Raw genomic sequence first — 14,602 nt, 5'->3', positions numbered from 1 at the left:
ATTGTTGAAAAAAGGCCAATTGTTAATTATCTGTCTGTTGCAACATGGCTGTTGTTTGCATTTGATTTATCTCTCACAAGGATAGTTTGCTTTGTGTTAGCCATACTGTGATAGTGTTACAGAAATTAGTGTACTTATTTTCAGTGCATCAGTCATAGATTTAAGGGAGATTTCAGATACTAACTGCTGGACTGAATCATGATGAATCAAGAATTTCAGACACTCATGTGCAGTATGCATGACCTTAAGTAATTTTAGAATATTTGAAGTAGATCTGAATAATAGGTAGCACATCACTTTTGCCAATCATGCCCATGCTAATGTTTATACTGGAAAGATACTGGTTTACAAGTAGGAGAATTTCTTTGTTATGCTCTTACCCATCATTGGTCACTTTGACAGTATTTTTATATACATGTATACCCATTTATCAGCTAGCCCTGAGGGGAGGATGAATAGCTGTCCAAAAGCATATTTTAGTCTCATAATTTCATGTAGTCTTCATTTTGCATATCTATTACTTATGTGTACTTCTCTTTCTACCTTTCAGCCCAGGAGCCTTGGCCAAATGATGTGAAATTGTTCCAGCAGTATGAGGTTGAACAGATTTTGTTACCTGATAATGCCAACTGCTTGGCAGTGCAGGCATTTCTTAAGATGGGCCATCTCAACTATAGCTTAGAGATGAGAGGCAATGCTGAGCATATGTCTCCTAGTGGTAAGTACACAATACATTATGTATATTTTTAACCTCATTTATTACCGATGTTTATACTAAGTGAACACTACCATATGTAATAAATCATTGTACATGTACATAATTTCTTTGTAGATGTTGCTTCGTAAACTCAGTTGGCTGCATTTGGTCAAACACCATTAACCTAAGGGAAGTACATATCACCGGGAGATGTTTACCCCTCTTGCATCTTGCCTTAGTTCTGTTTTCAATTTTACCATCCCTCTCTCATCCGAATCTGTTGGGTGTCCTACCAGTTTTACCTGGCATCCAAGGGTCCAGTAGGCAACTTGATATACTTTTTCTTTTTATTGATTTGGTACTCTTTTGATTGATTTAGTTTGTATGAATTTTATCTAATGAGACAAAGCATTGACGTGTGGGATAAACAAAGCAGATTTCATGGGTTAGTGTCGATGAATGAAGGGCATGATATTTCAGTAGTGTTTGCAGTGCTTAGGTGATGATGTGAAAGATTGTGTTCCATTATTATAGGGAATTTTCACCATCAGAAACAGTGTCATCACACTGGGACTAAAATCATACCACACAGTACCATCAGCTCTGTCTTATTAACTGTTGAATTTGCCTCATTCCCGTTAGATCCTGAATAGCAATAAAGCATTAGTAGTGCCAGTCCAATAGGTGCTTTTCACTGTTTGGTCATTAAATTTTATTGTTTTGGGTGACAACGTTCGCTCCATATGCTAAATTTACCCGTGATGACCAAATTTTGTCCTAGAACCACTAGTTATGTACCATATTGTCAGATTTTCCACACCACCAAATTCACGAGAGTAAATTGGCATCACAGCCACCAAATGCATACAGCTCCTCTTAAAATTATTCCAGCCCCATCAGTTTGACGTTCATACCATGACCCCGTTTAGAAAACGAATTACGGTTTCAAATTCTTTGCTTACTTTTTTTCACGGAAATTTAAATTTTATATGCTTTATTTTCATCCATGTAAAAGACATAGCCCTGAGAGACTGATTTGTATAATCAAACGTTAACATTTTATTATAATATCAGCGCGGTCTTAGGTAGACGAGATTGCTTGAACTATTTGCTTTGCGTGACTGTGACGCCCTGTGTCGTACAGTGACCTTGGCTTCTCATGCCACGTAAGTCCTTAGGACGATTTATATGCCAAGACGTAACCGTCATGAGTCTCTCTCTCTCTCTCTCTCTCTCTCTCTCTCTCTCTCTCTCGAGAGAGAGAGAGAGAGAGAGAGAGAGAGAGAGAGAGAGATCGTGCGTAGACTATTTTAGCTTGTAGGATTTTTTTTTTTTTTTTTTAGTGATGGCTGTCCTGACCATCACCAACCGTAAACAGAACCAAGCCAGAGCCAGGCTCGGCAAGATTTATTAAGGTCAGTCGTGAAGTCAATTTAAAAATGTATTTAATTTTCCTGTCAGTCGTCTAAGAAAAGACGCTGGACGCCCACAATGCACGTTGCTTTGGCAGGCGCTCGTGACGCACGCTGCTGAGTGGGATGTGTGTGGAAAATGTATGATTATTTGGTGGAATTCTTCACTGAAGCTGTAATTCAAATGCCAAGTGAACCCCAAGACGCAATCTGATCGTGTAGTTTTTTTTTTTTATTTAATACTTGAGAGTAGGTCATACAAAGCTTAAAATGAATTGATTGATTAAGAGTAAATTCTTTCGTGCGCCAAGATTTATCCTAATTGGCTTGGTATGTGTGGAACGCTAACCTCAAGAGATTGATAGATTACCTATCATTTTGTCTTCGTGGACCTACAAGAGAGAGAGAGAGAGAGAGAGAGAGAGAGAGAGAGAGAGAGAGAGAGAGAGTCACCGTTGCCGAGACAGTATGATGGGTGACAAATTAGATCTCTTCGAAGGACTTGTCACATGGAGGAATCCATCCTCTCCCTGCTAGCCAGTGTAGGCCAGCCATGAAGCTGCAGAAGCACTTGTAAGGGGTCCTGGGGTTGTATAATAATGATGATAGTAATATACACTATATTAGCACCTGTATTAGTAGTGATGATTATACTGGTAATATTTATTATTCATTATACTTTGTCGCTGTCTCCCGCGTTAGCGAGGTACAGCAAGGAAACAGACGAAAGAATGGCCCAACCCACCCACATACACATGTATATACATAAACGCCCACACACGCAAATATACATGCCTATGCATTTCATCGTATACATACATATACATACACAGACATATACATATATACGCATGTAATAATTCATACTGTCTGCCTTAATTCATTTCGTCGCCATCCCGCCGCACATCAAATGACCCTCATCCCCCGCACGCGCGCGAGGTAGCGCTAGGAAAAGACAACAAAGGCCACATTCGTTCACACTCAGTCTCTAGCTGTCATGTATAATGCATCGAAACCACAGCTCCCTTTCTGCATCCAGGCCCCACAAAACTTTCCATGGTTTACCCCAGACGCTTCACAAGCCCTGGTTCAGTCCATTGACAGCACGTCGACCCCGGTATACCACATAGTTCCAATTCACTCTATCCCTTGCACGCATTTCACCCTCCTGCATGTTCAGGCCCCGATCGCACAAAATCTTTTGTACTCCATCCTTCCACCTCCAATTTGGTCTCCCACTTCTCGTTCCCTCCACATCTGACACATATATCCTCTTTGTCAATCATTCCTCACACATTCTCTCCATGTGACCAAACCATTTCAATATTTCCTCTCACATTCTCTCCATGTGACCAAACCATTTCAATACACCCTCTTCTGCTTCCACTTCCTTAGCGAATTAGTGCTAAGAACGGATGATTGAGCTCGTTGATGGAGAAGTCCTTGCCTGGCTGCCCCAAACCCCCTCCCCCCCCCCATCACACACTCGACCCTCAAATCGTTCTCTACGACACGTGGGAGATAAGTGGGTGCTCTTTCTCCGCTATTCTCAGGGATATTAATATTTTACATCCACAGGACCCTTTTTATGGGACTCCTGCAGCTTTAAGGCTGCACTACAATCAGTAGCAGGATATATGTTGGTGAGATGGTTGCGCACTTTCTTGATATGGTGGTTAGCATTACTTATGAGCCATCACTCATGGATTCTGGGCGCGGCAATAGGCCCGCACCCAACCCATGTGTTCATCCTCCCCTTGGGGTTTGTCGATGATTGGGCACCTATCTAAGGCTGTTGTGTGTATGTGTGTACACGGATCACATACAAGGTTAAGAGCCGGGGCAGCACAAATGTAAATCTCTTTCCCTGTAACATACAAAATTGATCACAAGAAAATAGTAATCACACACGTAACACGGAAAGATTAAGAACAGGCTATTTCTTTTTTTTCATGCCAAGTAGGAGGAGGGTCAATAACTTGCCTTGTGCATGTATCGGAGGAGGGAGAAGGCGGAGGACGGGTTGGTGGTGGTGGCGGCAGCAGCACCTGTCGTGTCGTGGGGCGTGGTAGCTTCCATCCTGCTGTGGCTCCAGCCTCACTCAAAACGGTTGTCGCGCTTCCTCCATTCATACGTATGGCTCATATCCGCGAAGTATTGCTTCCTCAGTTTGATTTTGTTTTTATTATTATTATTATTATTATTATATATCGTTCCTGCTTACACCGGCGTGACGTGTCCATCAGTTCAGGTACATTATTAGCGTTCTTTTGTTTCTGGGAGGTAGTTTTGTGACACACTTATCACCAGACACCACGTTCAAGCTGAAACGAAATTAATAGTTTGTGAATAAGTGCAGACTTCTGCATGGTATAGTATTCACGTGCCCTGAGCGAGGGTCGTAAAGCAGCCTGAGTGACTTTACCTGTGAGTTGCTCGCCTCAGGGGCCAGGGGCCGCCGTTGAAGTAGATTGCTTTAACATAACCTCATTTGACCCCTTTTACTGGAGTGGCGTATCACTCGTGTCTTTGGGCCTGTGTGTATTGATCTCCCTGGCCCTGGAAAATATTGCCTTTCACTCTTCAGCGCGGAATGTTTATTTCATTGCGCTGTAAGATTGGATATTTATTTATATGTTATTACCCCAGGATTTCTTTCTGAAAGGGACTACTTCAGGAAAGGGTCCTGGTATTACCCTAGGGCATTCAGGGGCTCCTGTAGCTCCAAGGCTGCGCTATAGTGACAGGGACAGGTTGGACTCCCTTGAAGCAAGAAGGTCTTTGACGAGACTACTCTTTCTTCAATTGATGATACAGCATCACCATAGGTGACTTGAGCCGCAGTGTAACCTCAAGCAGGCGGACTCCTGTAACACCTGTCCTTCGATACTCATAGGAATATATATATATATATATATATATATATATATATATATATATATATATATATATATATATATATATATATATATATATGTGTGTGTGTGTGTGTGTGTGTGTGTGTGTACGGGGTTGACCTATTTGATTTTTAAACCATAAGGTTGTGTCCGGCAGGGATTATTCTATTTTTTTTTCTTAGAGTTGGTTAATACATTATTTGTAACAAAGGTGAGTCGGCTACCTGTTGAATAACGCTAAAATGTCTTGGGTTTAAAGCCTTGATCACGTCTTACTCCTGGAAATGCAGTTGCCGGCTGCTTCCTCAGCAACAAGGGGTCGGCATCTTCTCTGCCACCACACGTACGGTTCAAACTTTCGTCTGGTACTCCAACCCTCATCAGCACAACACCAACCACCACAGTGAATATGATCACACCACAAGACCAACGATCACGTCACCGAGCTACCACAGCAGCCACCACTGCTAGCCACCACATTACACACCATCTCGCCACTTACCATTACCACACACAATCCATTATCACCACCACAGAGGTCCAGCCTATGTACCACTTTCCTGATTGTGTGTGGTTGTACATGATATGTGTGGGTGATGGTGGTTGTACATGATACGTGTGGGTGATGGTGGTGGTTGTACATGATATGTGTGGGTGATGGTGGTTGTACATGATATGTGTGGGTGATGGTGGTTGTACATGATATGTGTGGGTGATGGTGGTTGTACATAATATGTGTGGGTGATGGTGGTTGTACATGATGTGTGGGTGATGGTGGTTGTACATGATATGTGTGGGTGATGGTGGTTGTACATGATATGTGTGGGTGATGGTGGTTGTACATATGTGTGGGTGATGGTGGTTGAACATGATATGTGTGGGTGATGGTGGTTGTACATGATATGTGTGGGTGATGGTGGTTGTACATGATATGTGTGGGTGATGGTGGTTGTACATATGTGTGGGTGATGGTGGTTGAACATGATATGTGTGGGTGATGGTGGTTGTACATGATATGTGTGGGTGATGGTGGTTGAACATGATATGTGTGGGTGATGGTGGTTGAACATGATATGTGTGGGTGATGGTGGTTGTACATGATATGTGTGGGTGATGGTGGTTGTACATGATATGTGTGGGGTGATGGTGGTGTTTAAGGTCGTGATGGTAGTCAGTGTCCCAGACTAGGCTAAATCTTAACAGGTTAAGGCCACTCTGGGTGATGATGGCGCCTCGAATTGCCTTTATGGAGGTGTTTGTGGCGGACACGCCACATTTTTTTTTGCCTCGCTTGCATTTTTGTAGAAGTTTTGCGGTTAAACTTTTTTTTTCTTATAACCCGTGAGCACGATGACGCGACCCATGAATATTATGGCCTACCCCTTGACCTGACCCTTAAAAGACAGGTCTAAGACTAGACCACCAAGGACTCGAGGGTATTACCGCCTTGCACATGGTTCGTACCGTCATTGGTTCGTACCGTCATGCTTCTAACAGTCAGTCGTACCTTCGTGCTGAAGGTGATAAGTTTGTGTTCTTAGATTATCAAAGTCTGTACTATCAGTTGAATTATGGACGTACTCACGTGTTGAGGCCGCAGAGAGTCACCCGAGCGATGTGATTTGGTTGTACGAAGATTTTACCCGAGGCAATCGAGACGTGAACTGTGATGAGCGATTGGTGAAGTGCGTGTCTGGTTCTGATTGACAGGTTTCAGTAGAAATAGTGGTTTAGTGAAAACTGTGTGTGTGTGTGTGTGTGTGTGTGTGTGTGTGTGTGTGTGTGCGTGCACGGTCACATTCGTCAGTACATATATACACACAAAAACACACACAATATTTACATTGCACCAGTACATCAGGCAAGCGTAATGTTAGTTTGTATATTCAGATATTTACAGCTCATATATACTGTTATTCTTAGTATTTTACAATTTATTGTTTGAATCTGGAAATTTCTTTTCACTTGTGTAGACGATGTGAGTTTCCGTCTTTGAAGTTGATCTGGTATTTATCATTATGTTTTTTTTTATGGTAATTACCACATTCCTAGTGGACTGTCGCCCCAGCTGACAATCTCTTATTGGTACTATGTTTCTCCTTGGTTCCTATATTAAGGATAGCGTAGCTCGTTCTCAGCGATACGATACTCACCGGGTGACCCTAATTCCTTTATTCCCTTGAGCGCGACGATAGGACCTTTCAGCATGAAGATGCGATCCTTGACCCTGATGGTCTGACCTTTGACCTGAAATCTTTAAGTTCAGGGATAATGCCATCATGCCTGGGGGTCGCATCGCCTCCTGTAGGGTTGTGCTATCCTAGCAGTCGAGTGGCCTCCTCACTGGCTATGTAAGAAGTGTCCCATGGCTTTCGCTAACCACCCTGACCATTTTATCTTCCTTACCATCGGGCACTGCCACTGACACTACTGCTCACATACCTGCTGAGGCCTCTTCAAATTACCAGGGGTGTGTGTGGTAGAAAGGCATGGTACTCTGAGTGGTAGTTACGGTAGCCTGCGATTCGTCCGTAACAGTAATAGGGAGTTCCGTGCATTAAACTACTTGAAGCCTAGCCAAGCTTACACCTTTTCTTATATATGATTCATTTCCTTCAGTCGGTACCATACTTGCTCTTGTCATGATTTTTTTAATGATATTCGACGCACGTTGGGGCGATTTTAAATGTTAATGGACAGTGAGTGGCTCTGGACCAATATTTGATCCTAGTGTTTGCGTATGTTATGGCTTCATCGGAGGTGGGAACATGATCATGAATGAACAAATGCGGACATTATTTACTTATCGGAGGGGCCATACAGAAAAATATTTACCGACTAATATTTGACAGTTACGTCATTCTCACTGTACATCGATAGTTATGATGGCTCATTTGAAGGTTCATCCCCCAGGCAATTTTTGATGCTAGGTTACATAAGGTTTGTCCCTTGCCCTAACCTAAGAGCGTAGAAGTCGTTTGGGGAAACAGATCTTCAGGTGATGCGTTATTATTATACATGTGTGTGTGTGTGTGTGTGTATAGTAATAACTGATGATGATGTCAAGATAATATATGCAAGACTTAAGTTCGACGTACAGGCATACGAAGCATCATACACATCACATGTAACGGGTCATATTTTGCCATCCGTGAGGAATGTTTGACCAAGAGTAATGTCACACGTTACCCACGACCTAACGTTAAACTCTTGAACACGGTGATACGCCACACTCGAACATGAAGGTACGACCCTTGAAAGACGAGAATGCAACCTTTAAACACGACAATACGGCCCTTGTTTACGATGTTACGACCCTTAATTATGACGGTTCAACCCGTGATCATAACTTAGCCTGACGATTCGATCCTTACGTACGACGGTGGGAGTTACAACCCTGGATTACAACTATACTACCCATGAGCCACGACGATACGACATTTATGTGTTTGGTCAAAGGGCAGGCCATCATACTTAAGAGTCGTACTTTGGTGCTGAAGGAGGATGTGGTTCGATTAAAATAACCGAGAGGCGTTAAGCATTTGAGACAAGCGTGGGATGAGGGAGGGTGTGAGATCTTGTGGTGGTGGTGCAGTGGGTTGTGTTGCCTGAGGGATGGGCTTGAGGGGGGGACCGCCTGCCGCACTTGATGCCAGTCCTCACCGTGGCCACAATAGCAGCGGGATCCATTCACCGATATCACCGTGGCCACTCTCGGTACCGATCTGCCCGCCCACAGCTGCACTCCTCCTCCTGCTGAGGGCGTCCTTGACTCTGGCTGCCTACTGCTGCTGGAGACGTGCTGGAAGTCGCCTGTGGTTTATGTACATAAGTCTGTATGTCCTTGGTAAACCTTGGATTTTTTTTTACGAATTATACACTGTGTACTGACGAACTCGTGACACGTATAGCGTGCTGGAGAGGTTGGGGGCAGGGCTACCGGTCATGTCGACACAAGTCAGCACAGAATTTGGAAAATGTGGGGAAATAGTTTAGTGTGTCAGTGTTGGGTGTAGACGCGTTACAGAAATGGGATATGAGCGGCCTTGTGTCTGGGGTAAGGATAATGCAACTTATATTGTTTAAGAGCTTTGGTGGGAGCTCCGTGTTCGTGATCCCTGCTCTCTCTTGGCTGAGTCCTCTCTCTCTCTCTCTCTCTCTCTCTCTCTCTCTCTCTCTCTCTCTCTCTCTCTCTCTCTCTCTCTCTCTCTCTCTCTCTCTCTCATGAAGTAGATTTATGTTCTGTTGATAATCTGTGGCGCAGGGTACTAAATCATGAGGACGTTTCTCAGACAGGGTTATGGATTTCTCTCAACGCATGTTCTTTTATGTCCCGGTCATAGACCGTTCTCTTTTTCATTCATTGTATTCATGTATATTGGCGCCCAGGCGTCCTTGGTTGATGTATTGATGTATTGTAGTTTAAAGTTGTATAAGCGGTGTGACCTGCCGTGTTGCAGGGGGAGTGCGTCACCCGCCGGTGTCCTGGTGAGGAGCAAGGCCTGGCCAGGGCCCAGGGGCTTCCTTCCCCTCCCTCACACAACAATGGTGGGGATGACAGCTGGCCTGACTCCAGGGCTTTCTTTCCTCATCGTAGCCTACTAACAGTGGTAGGTTGAGGCCTAGCCAAGGTCTAGGGACTTACTTCCCCAATCCCACACTACATACAACACTAGTGAAGGCTGAGGTCTGGCCAGACTTAAGGGCCTTCCTTCCCACCCCCAGCACAATACTGGTAAGGGGGGTAAGGTGTTACATGCCCAAAGATCGTACTGTCGGGCTCAGGAATCAGGCTCAAGGGTCGTACCGTTTTGGTCACGGAGTTAGTAATGTGGGGTTAGGATAGCTGTTCCAACTTTCTGCCGCATTTCATCCCGTTGATAGAGTGAAGTCTAGGTTATATATAGCTACATCTCGTGTGACTGGGGCACCTGCTCCGGCTGCTAATCATTAGAGCCTAGTTCAGCTGCAGTCATTAAGTGGTAGAGCAGATGACTTGATCATCTCTTGTGTTGAAGACACGGACGCTGACGCAAGAGGACTTTCTGCTAGGTCACTGTATTTCCCCATTTGTACTGTGCGGGGAGGAAGTTTTACACTCGTGGCGTCCCCATCTCTTGAACATTCTCTAGAGTCATGAAAACTTTGTTGTATTTTTGTATGCTGTCAGGGTTGGCCATGTTTTCATTTGTTTTGATCCGTTCGTCCATTACTCTTATACCGGGGAAGTACTTCTTGAAATCTGTTTAATTTTCATGATATGCTCTACACATCTTGAAGAACATTTTACTGTCTACATCATCACTGTTTTGATAACTTAAAAGGTTACGGTCAGGTCGCCTTTCGCTTCTCTTTGTTCTAAGGTGGGTAAATTTAAGGCCTCATATCCTTTCCCTGTAACTCAGCTCTCATAATATTGGTACCATCTTTGATACTCTGTCTTGCACCCTTTCTAATGGCTCTTTATGCTTCTTGACATGCGATGACCAATTTTGAGGAGCATCTAGTTTTTTTTTTTTTTTTGTGTGTGTGTGTGTGTGTGTGTGTGTGTGTGGTTCCCATTTTTTTTTTCTTCAAGATACACTATATACACAACCTTTGTTTTGTCACAGCTTATTTACTCACGAAAACTTGCCACCACGCCAGCTCCCTTCTTTCAAGGTTACGATGGCGAAGACTTGTTCAGTGGCGCGGAGGCTAGGGTACAGCCCACTCCCCCGTCCTAGCTGTCATCATGCAGGTGTAGAAGGGCGGCCTGACCCACCCGGGAACTGCAGGGGTGTGGCCTCCTCGTCCCTGCTACCCTCATGTATGGTAATGACCCCAGGTGACATCACGGGAACTAATGACCGGTGAGGGGATGGGGAGAGGGGTTGGTGTGGGAGTTTAGTGGGGTGGGGAGGAACGCAAAATAGGGAGGGAGAGGAAGGGAAGTTGATGTTCTAGGGAAGAGCCAGACTGGATACGTGCAAGCCATGGGGTTGTAAGGAGGGAAGAAGGTCAAGGTCAGGTTATAAGGTTGGTATGAGGGAAGAAGGCCAAGCTCAGGTCACGTGGTAAAGGAGGGGAGACGGCCAAGGTCAGGTTACAAAGTTGAGGAAGAGAAGGCCAAGGTTAGGTCACAGGTTGAAGAGGAGTGAAGACCAAGGTCAGGTTGATGAGGGGAGAAGGCCAAGGTTAGGTCACAGGTTGAAGAGGAGTGAAGGCCAAGGTTAGGTCACAGGTTGAAGAGGAGTGAAGGCCAAGGTTAGGTCACAGGTTGAAGAGGAGTGAAGGCCAAGGTCAGGTTGATGAGGGGAGAAGGCCAAGGTCAGGTCACAGGTTGAGGAGGGGAGAAGGCCAAGGTCAGGTCACAGGTTGAGGAGGGGAAAAGGCGAAGATCAGGTCACAGGGTTTTGAGGCAGGGAGAGAGTCAAGGTCAGTTGACACTCGGGTTGTGAGGCAGGGAGAGAGTCAAGGTCAGTTGACACTCGGGTTGTGAGGCAGGGAGAGAGTCAAGGTCAGTTGACACTCGGGTTGTGAGGCAGGGAGAGAGTCAAGGTCAGTTGACACTCGGGTTGTGAGGCAGGGAGAGAGTCAAGGTCAGTTGACACTCGGGTTGTGAGGCAGGGAGAGAGTCAAGGTCAGTTGACACTCGGGTTGTGAGGCAGGGAGAGAGTCAAGGTCAGTTGACACTCGGGTTGTGAGGCAGGGAGAGAGTCAAGGTCAGTTGACACTCGGGTTGTGAGGCAGGGAGAGAGTCAAGTGAGGCAGGGAGAGAGTCAAGGTCAGTTGACACTCGGGTTGTGAGGCAGGGAGAGAGTCAAGGTCAGTTGACACTCGGGTTGTGAGGCAGGAAGAGAGTCAAGGTCAAGACGGCAGGCAGCCTCGCCTGGTGTCCGGGGTCGCATGACACTCCTAATTGTTCAACTGAAACTATTTTTTTTCCCTTAGTTCTTTTGTTGAAAACAAATAACAGAGAAGTGAGATGTACCAGCTTGGGGTGTTAAGACGTTACAGAGAGTTTAGCTACAGTTTTATTTAGTGCCACGAGTGCAATCAAGGCAATGGTGGGAAGGGAGGGAGGTGGGGACATTTTGAGATGGCTGAGCACCCCATTAGTGGGGGGTCGTTAGTGGCCAGGATGTCGGGTAATGAGGCGGCCAGCCCACGCTTTACGGGCTGGGTCCTATGTCCCTCCTGCACCCACACTATCATGGCACGAGAGGCCCCACCATACCCATGGTGTTCTCCATCCTGCACCTCCACTATCATGGCACGAGAGGCCCCACCATACCCATGGTGTTCTCCATCCTGCACCTCCACTATCATGGCACGAGAGGCCCCACCATACCCATGGTGTTCTCCATCCTGCACCTCCACTATCATGGCACGAGAGGCCCCACCATACCCATGGTGTTCTCCATCCTGCACCCCCACTATCATGGCACAAGAGGCCCCACCATACCCATGGTGTTCTCCATCCTGCACCCCCACTATCATGGCACGAGAGGCCCCACCATACCCATGGTGTTCTCCATCCTGCACCCCCACTATCATGGCACAAGAGGCCCCACCATACCCATGGTGTTCTCCATCCTGCACCCCCACTATCATGGCACAAGAGGCCCCACCATACCCATGGTGTTCTCCATCCTGCACCCCCACTATCATGGCACAAGAGGCCCCACCATACCCATGGTGTTCTCCATCCTGCACCCACACTATCATGGCACGAGAGGCCCCACCATACCCATGGTGTTCTCCATCCTGCACCCACACTATCATGGCACAAGAGGCCCCACCATACCCATGGTGTTCTCCATCCTGCACCCACACTATCATGGCACGAGAGGCCCCACCATACCCATGGTGTTCTCCATCCTGCACCCACACTATCATGGCACGAGAGGCCCCACCATACCCATGGTGTTCTCCATCCTGCGCCTCTATCATGGCACGAGAGGCCCCACCATACCCATGGTAGTGTGGCATGATACATGTGTAGTATAACCATGCATTAGTCCCCATGTCACTGAAGTATAATAGATTATATACGAATGATGAATAAGATTATATCATGTGCACATTGGTAACCATATTGAGCAGGAGGATATACTACCCTTAGGCATGATGACCTTTGCTTGTCAGGTCAAAGGCCAGACGACTGTACCAAGGAATTGGTCAGGTCAAAGGCCAGGTCATTATACCGCGATGGTCGGGCCTATAACTCTCGTCCAATCTTGCAGGTGTGGTGAGGTGGTAAGTGGCCCCGCCAGCCATTGGCAGGGTTATTTTGATAAGTGGTTCCTCATGATCTCACGATAGATGTCATGATGAAGTACAGGAGTCGTTGCATACGTTATGATACGTTCGTAAACTTTATCTGTGCACATGTTTTTGGGGCCACGTATGTCATCGTGAATCACGGCACTTCTGTTAGAAGTGTGTCGTCGTTCGTCAAGCCATTTTTTTATTTTTGGTAAATTTTCTGAGGAACAAATATCGTGATGCATTGGCCTCGTGCAGGCAACTGCTGAGGTCGGGGTCCGCCGACGTAATGATTTGGTTCTGTTGGTGTGTTGTGTTGTGGTTGTGTGGGGGGGACGGTACTGCTTGATGTCGTGTCGTGTGTCACGGGCGTGTCAGGGGCAGGGAGGCACGGAGGCCGTAATTAGGCAGAAACACTGGCGAACGAGAGAGAGAGAGAGAGAGAGAGAGAGAGAGAGAGAGAGAGAGAGAGAGAGAGAGAGAGAGAGAGAGAATCACTTGGTCACTAGAAGGAGAGGAGTGACATCACTGCTCCTGTGGTTCGCGAAACAAGCAGCCAAGTCAGTGTATGCCCGAGTCACTGGAGAACCACTTGGGACTTTTCCATTGTCCTCTCAGAGCGTAATTTCTCTCCCCTCCGTGTTATCTTGTGGTCCAGGAGGCAGGCAGGCAGGTAAAGAGGACCAGATTAGAGTCACTGGAAAAACAAAAAAAACACAGACGTCTCTCCTTCACTCCAACTTGGAGTCTAAATTTCGTTCTCCTCCCTCCGCGTATCTGAACCCACGGGAAACTGTAAAATTATTAACTTGGTTGTTATAACTGAGGTTGCTTGGTGCAGGAGGAAGCAGGGCAGGGTGTGGAGGCGTGTTGTGTGAAGGTATTTCCCCTGACATAATAACCGTTCTTATCTTCTTGGAAGTTAGACAACAGTGGGGAGTTGCGTGACCAGACTGTGGCTTCCTTTTATCTGTCTAATTATGGCCAGGCTGGCTAGCGTGGTGCTGTGGAGGGGGCACTGGAGCCAGCTATGTGCCAGGCCTCGGTGGTAAGTGAGTAGCGGCTACTGGCGCTGGGCTTTCGCACAGCTGGTGATGAGTTGGAGACGGGTGGATGAGCTGGGGAGCCGAGGTGATCACCCACAGTCAATTGAGGGTTAATCTCCCGAAATGGAGGGGGCGAGAGGACGACCCTGGAGACACGAAGACCTTGAGCCGAGCACGTCTTTGTCCAGGATAGGCCGAGGATTGGCTGGACACCCGAGGAGGCCACGCTCACACTGCCGCCCTTACTGCTGGGGGCGAGAGAGAGAGGTGAGGCTCTCGCCCCCCAGCTTAGGACGTTGC

General features: G+C 46.4%; 1 protein-coding gene across 1 annotated transcript in view; it reads left to right on the top strand.

The window, feature by feature from the left end:
* LOC139762310 (metaxin-2-like) overlaps positions 1-14,602 on the top strand; it is a 70,091-nt gene that overhangs the window by 3,886 nt on the left and 51,603 nt on the right. Inside the window, exon 2 of the mRNA XM_071686931.1 lies at positions 551-718. Within this exon, the coding sequence (XP_071543032.1) occupies positions 551-718 (168 nt within the window). The remainder of the gene's footprint in view (positions 1-550; positions 719-14,602) is intronic.

Source organism: Panulirus ornatus, chromosome 43 (assembly GCF_036320965.1).
Source record: "Panulirus ornatus isolate Po-2019 chromosome 43, ASM3632096v1, whole genome shotgun sequence".
Taxonomy (NCBI): Eukaryota; Metazoa; Arthropoda; class Malacostraca; order Decapoda; family Palinuridae; genus Panulirus; species Panulirus ornatus.
The sequence above is the reverse complement of the archived record's forward strand: the minus strand, read 5'-3'. Positions and strand labels throughout refer to the sequence as shown.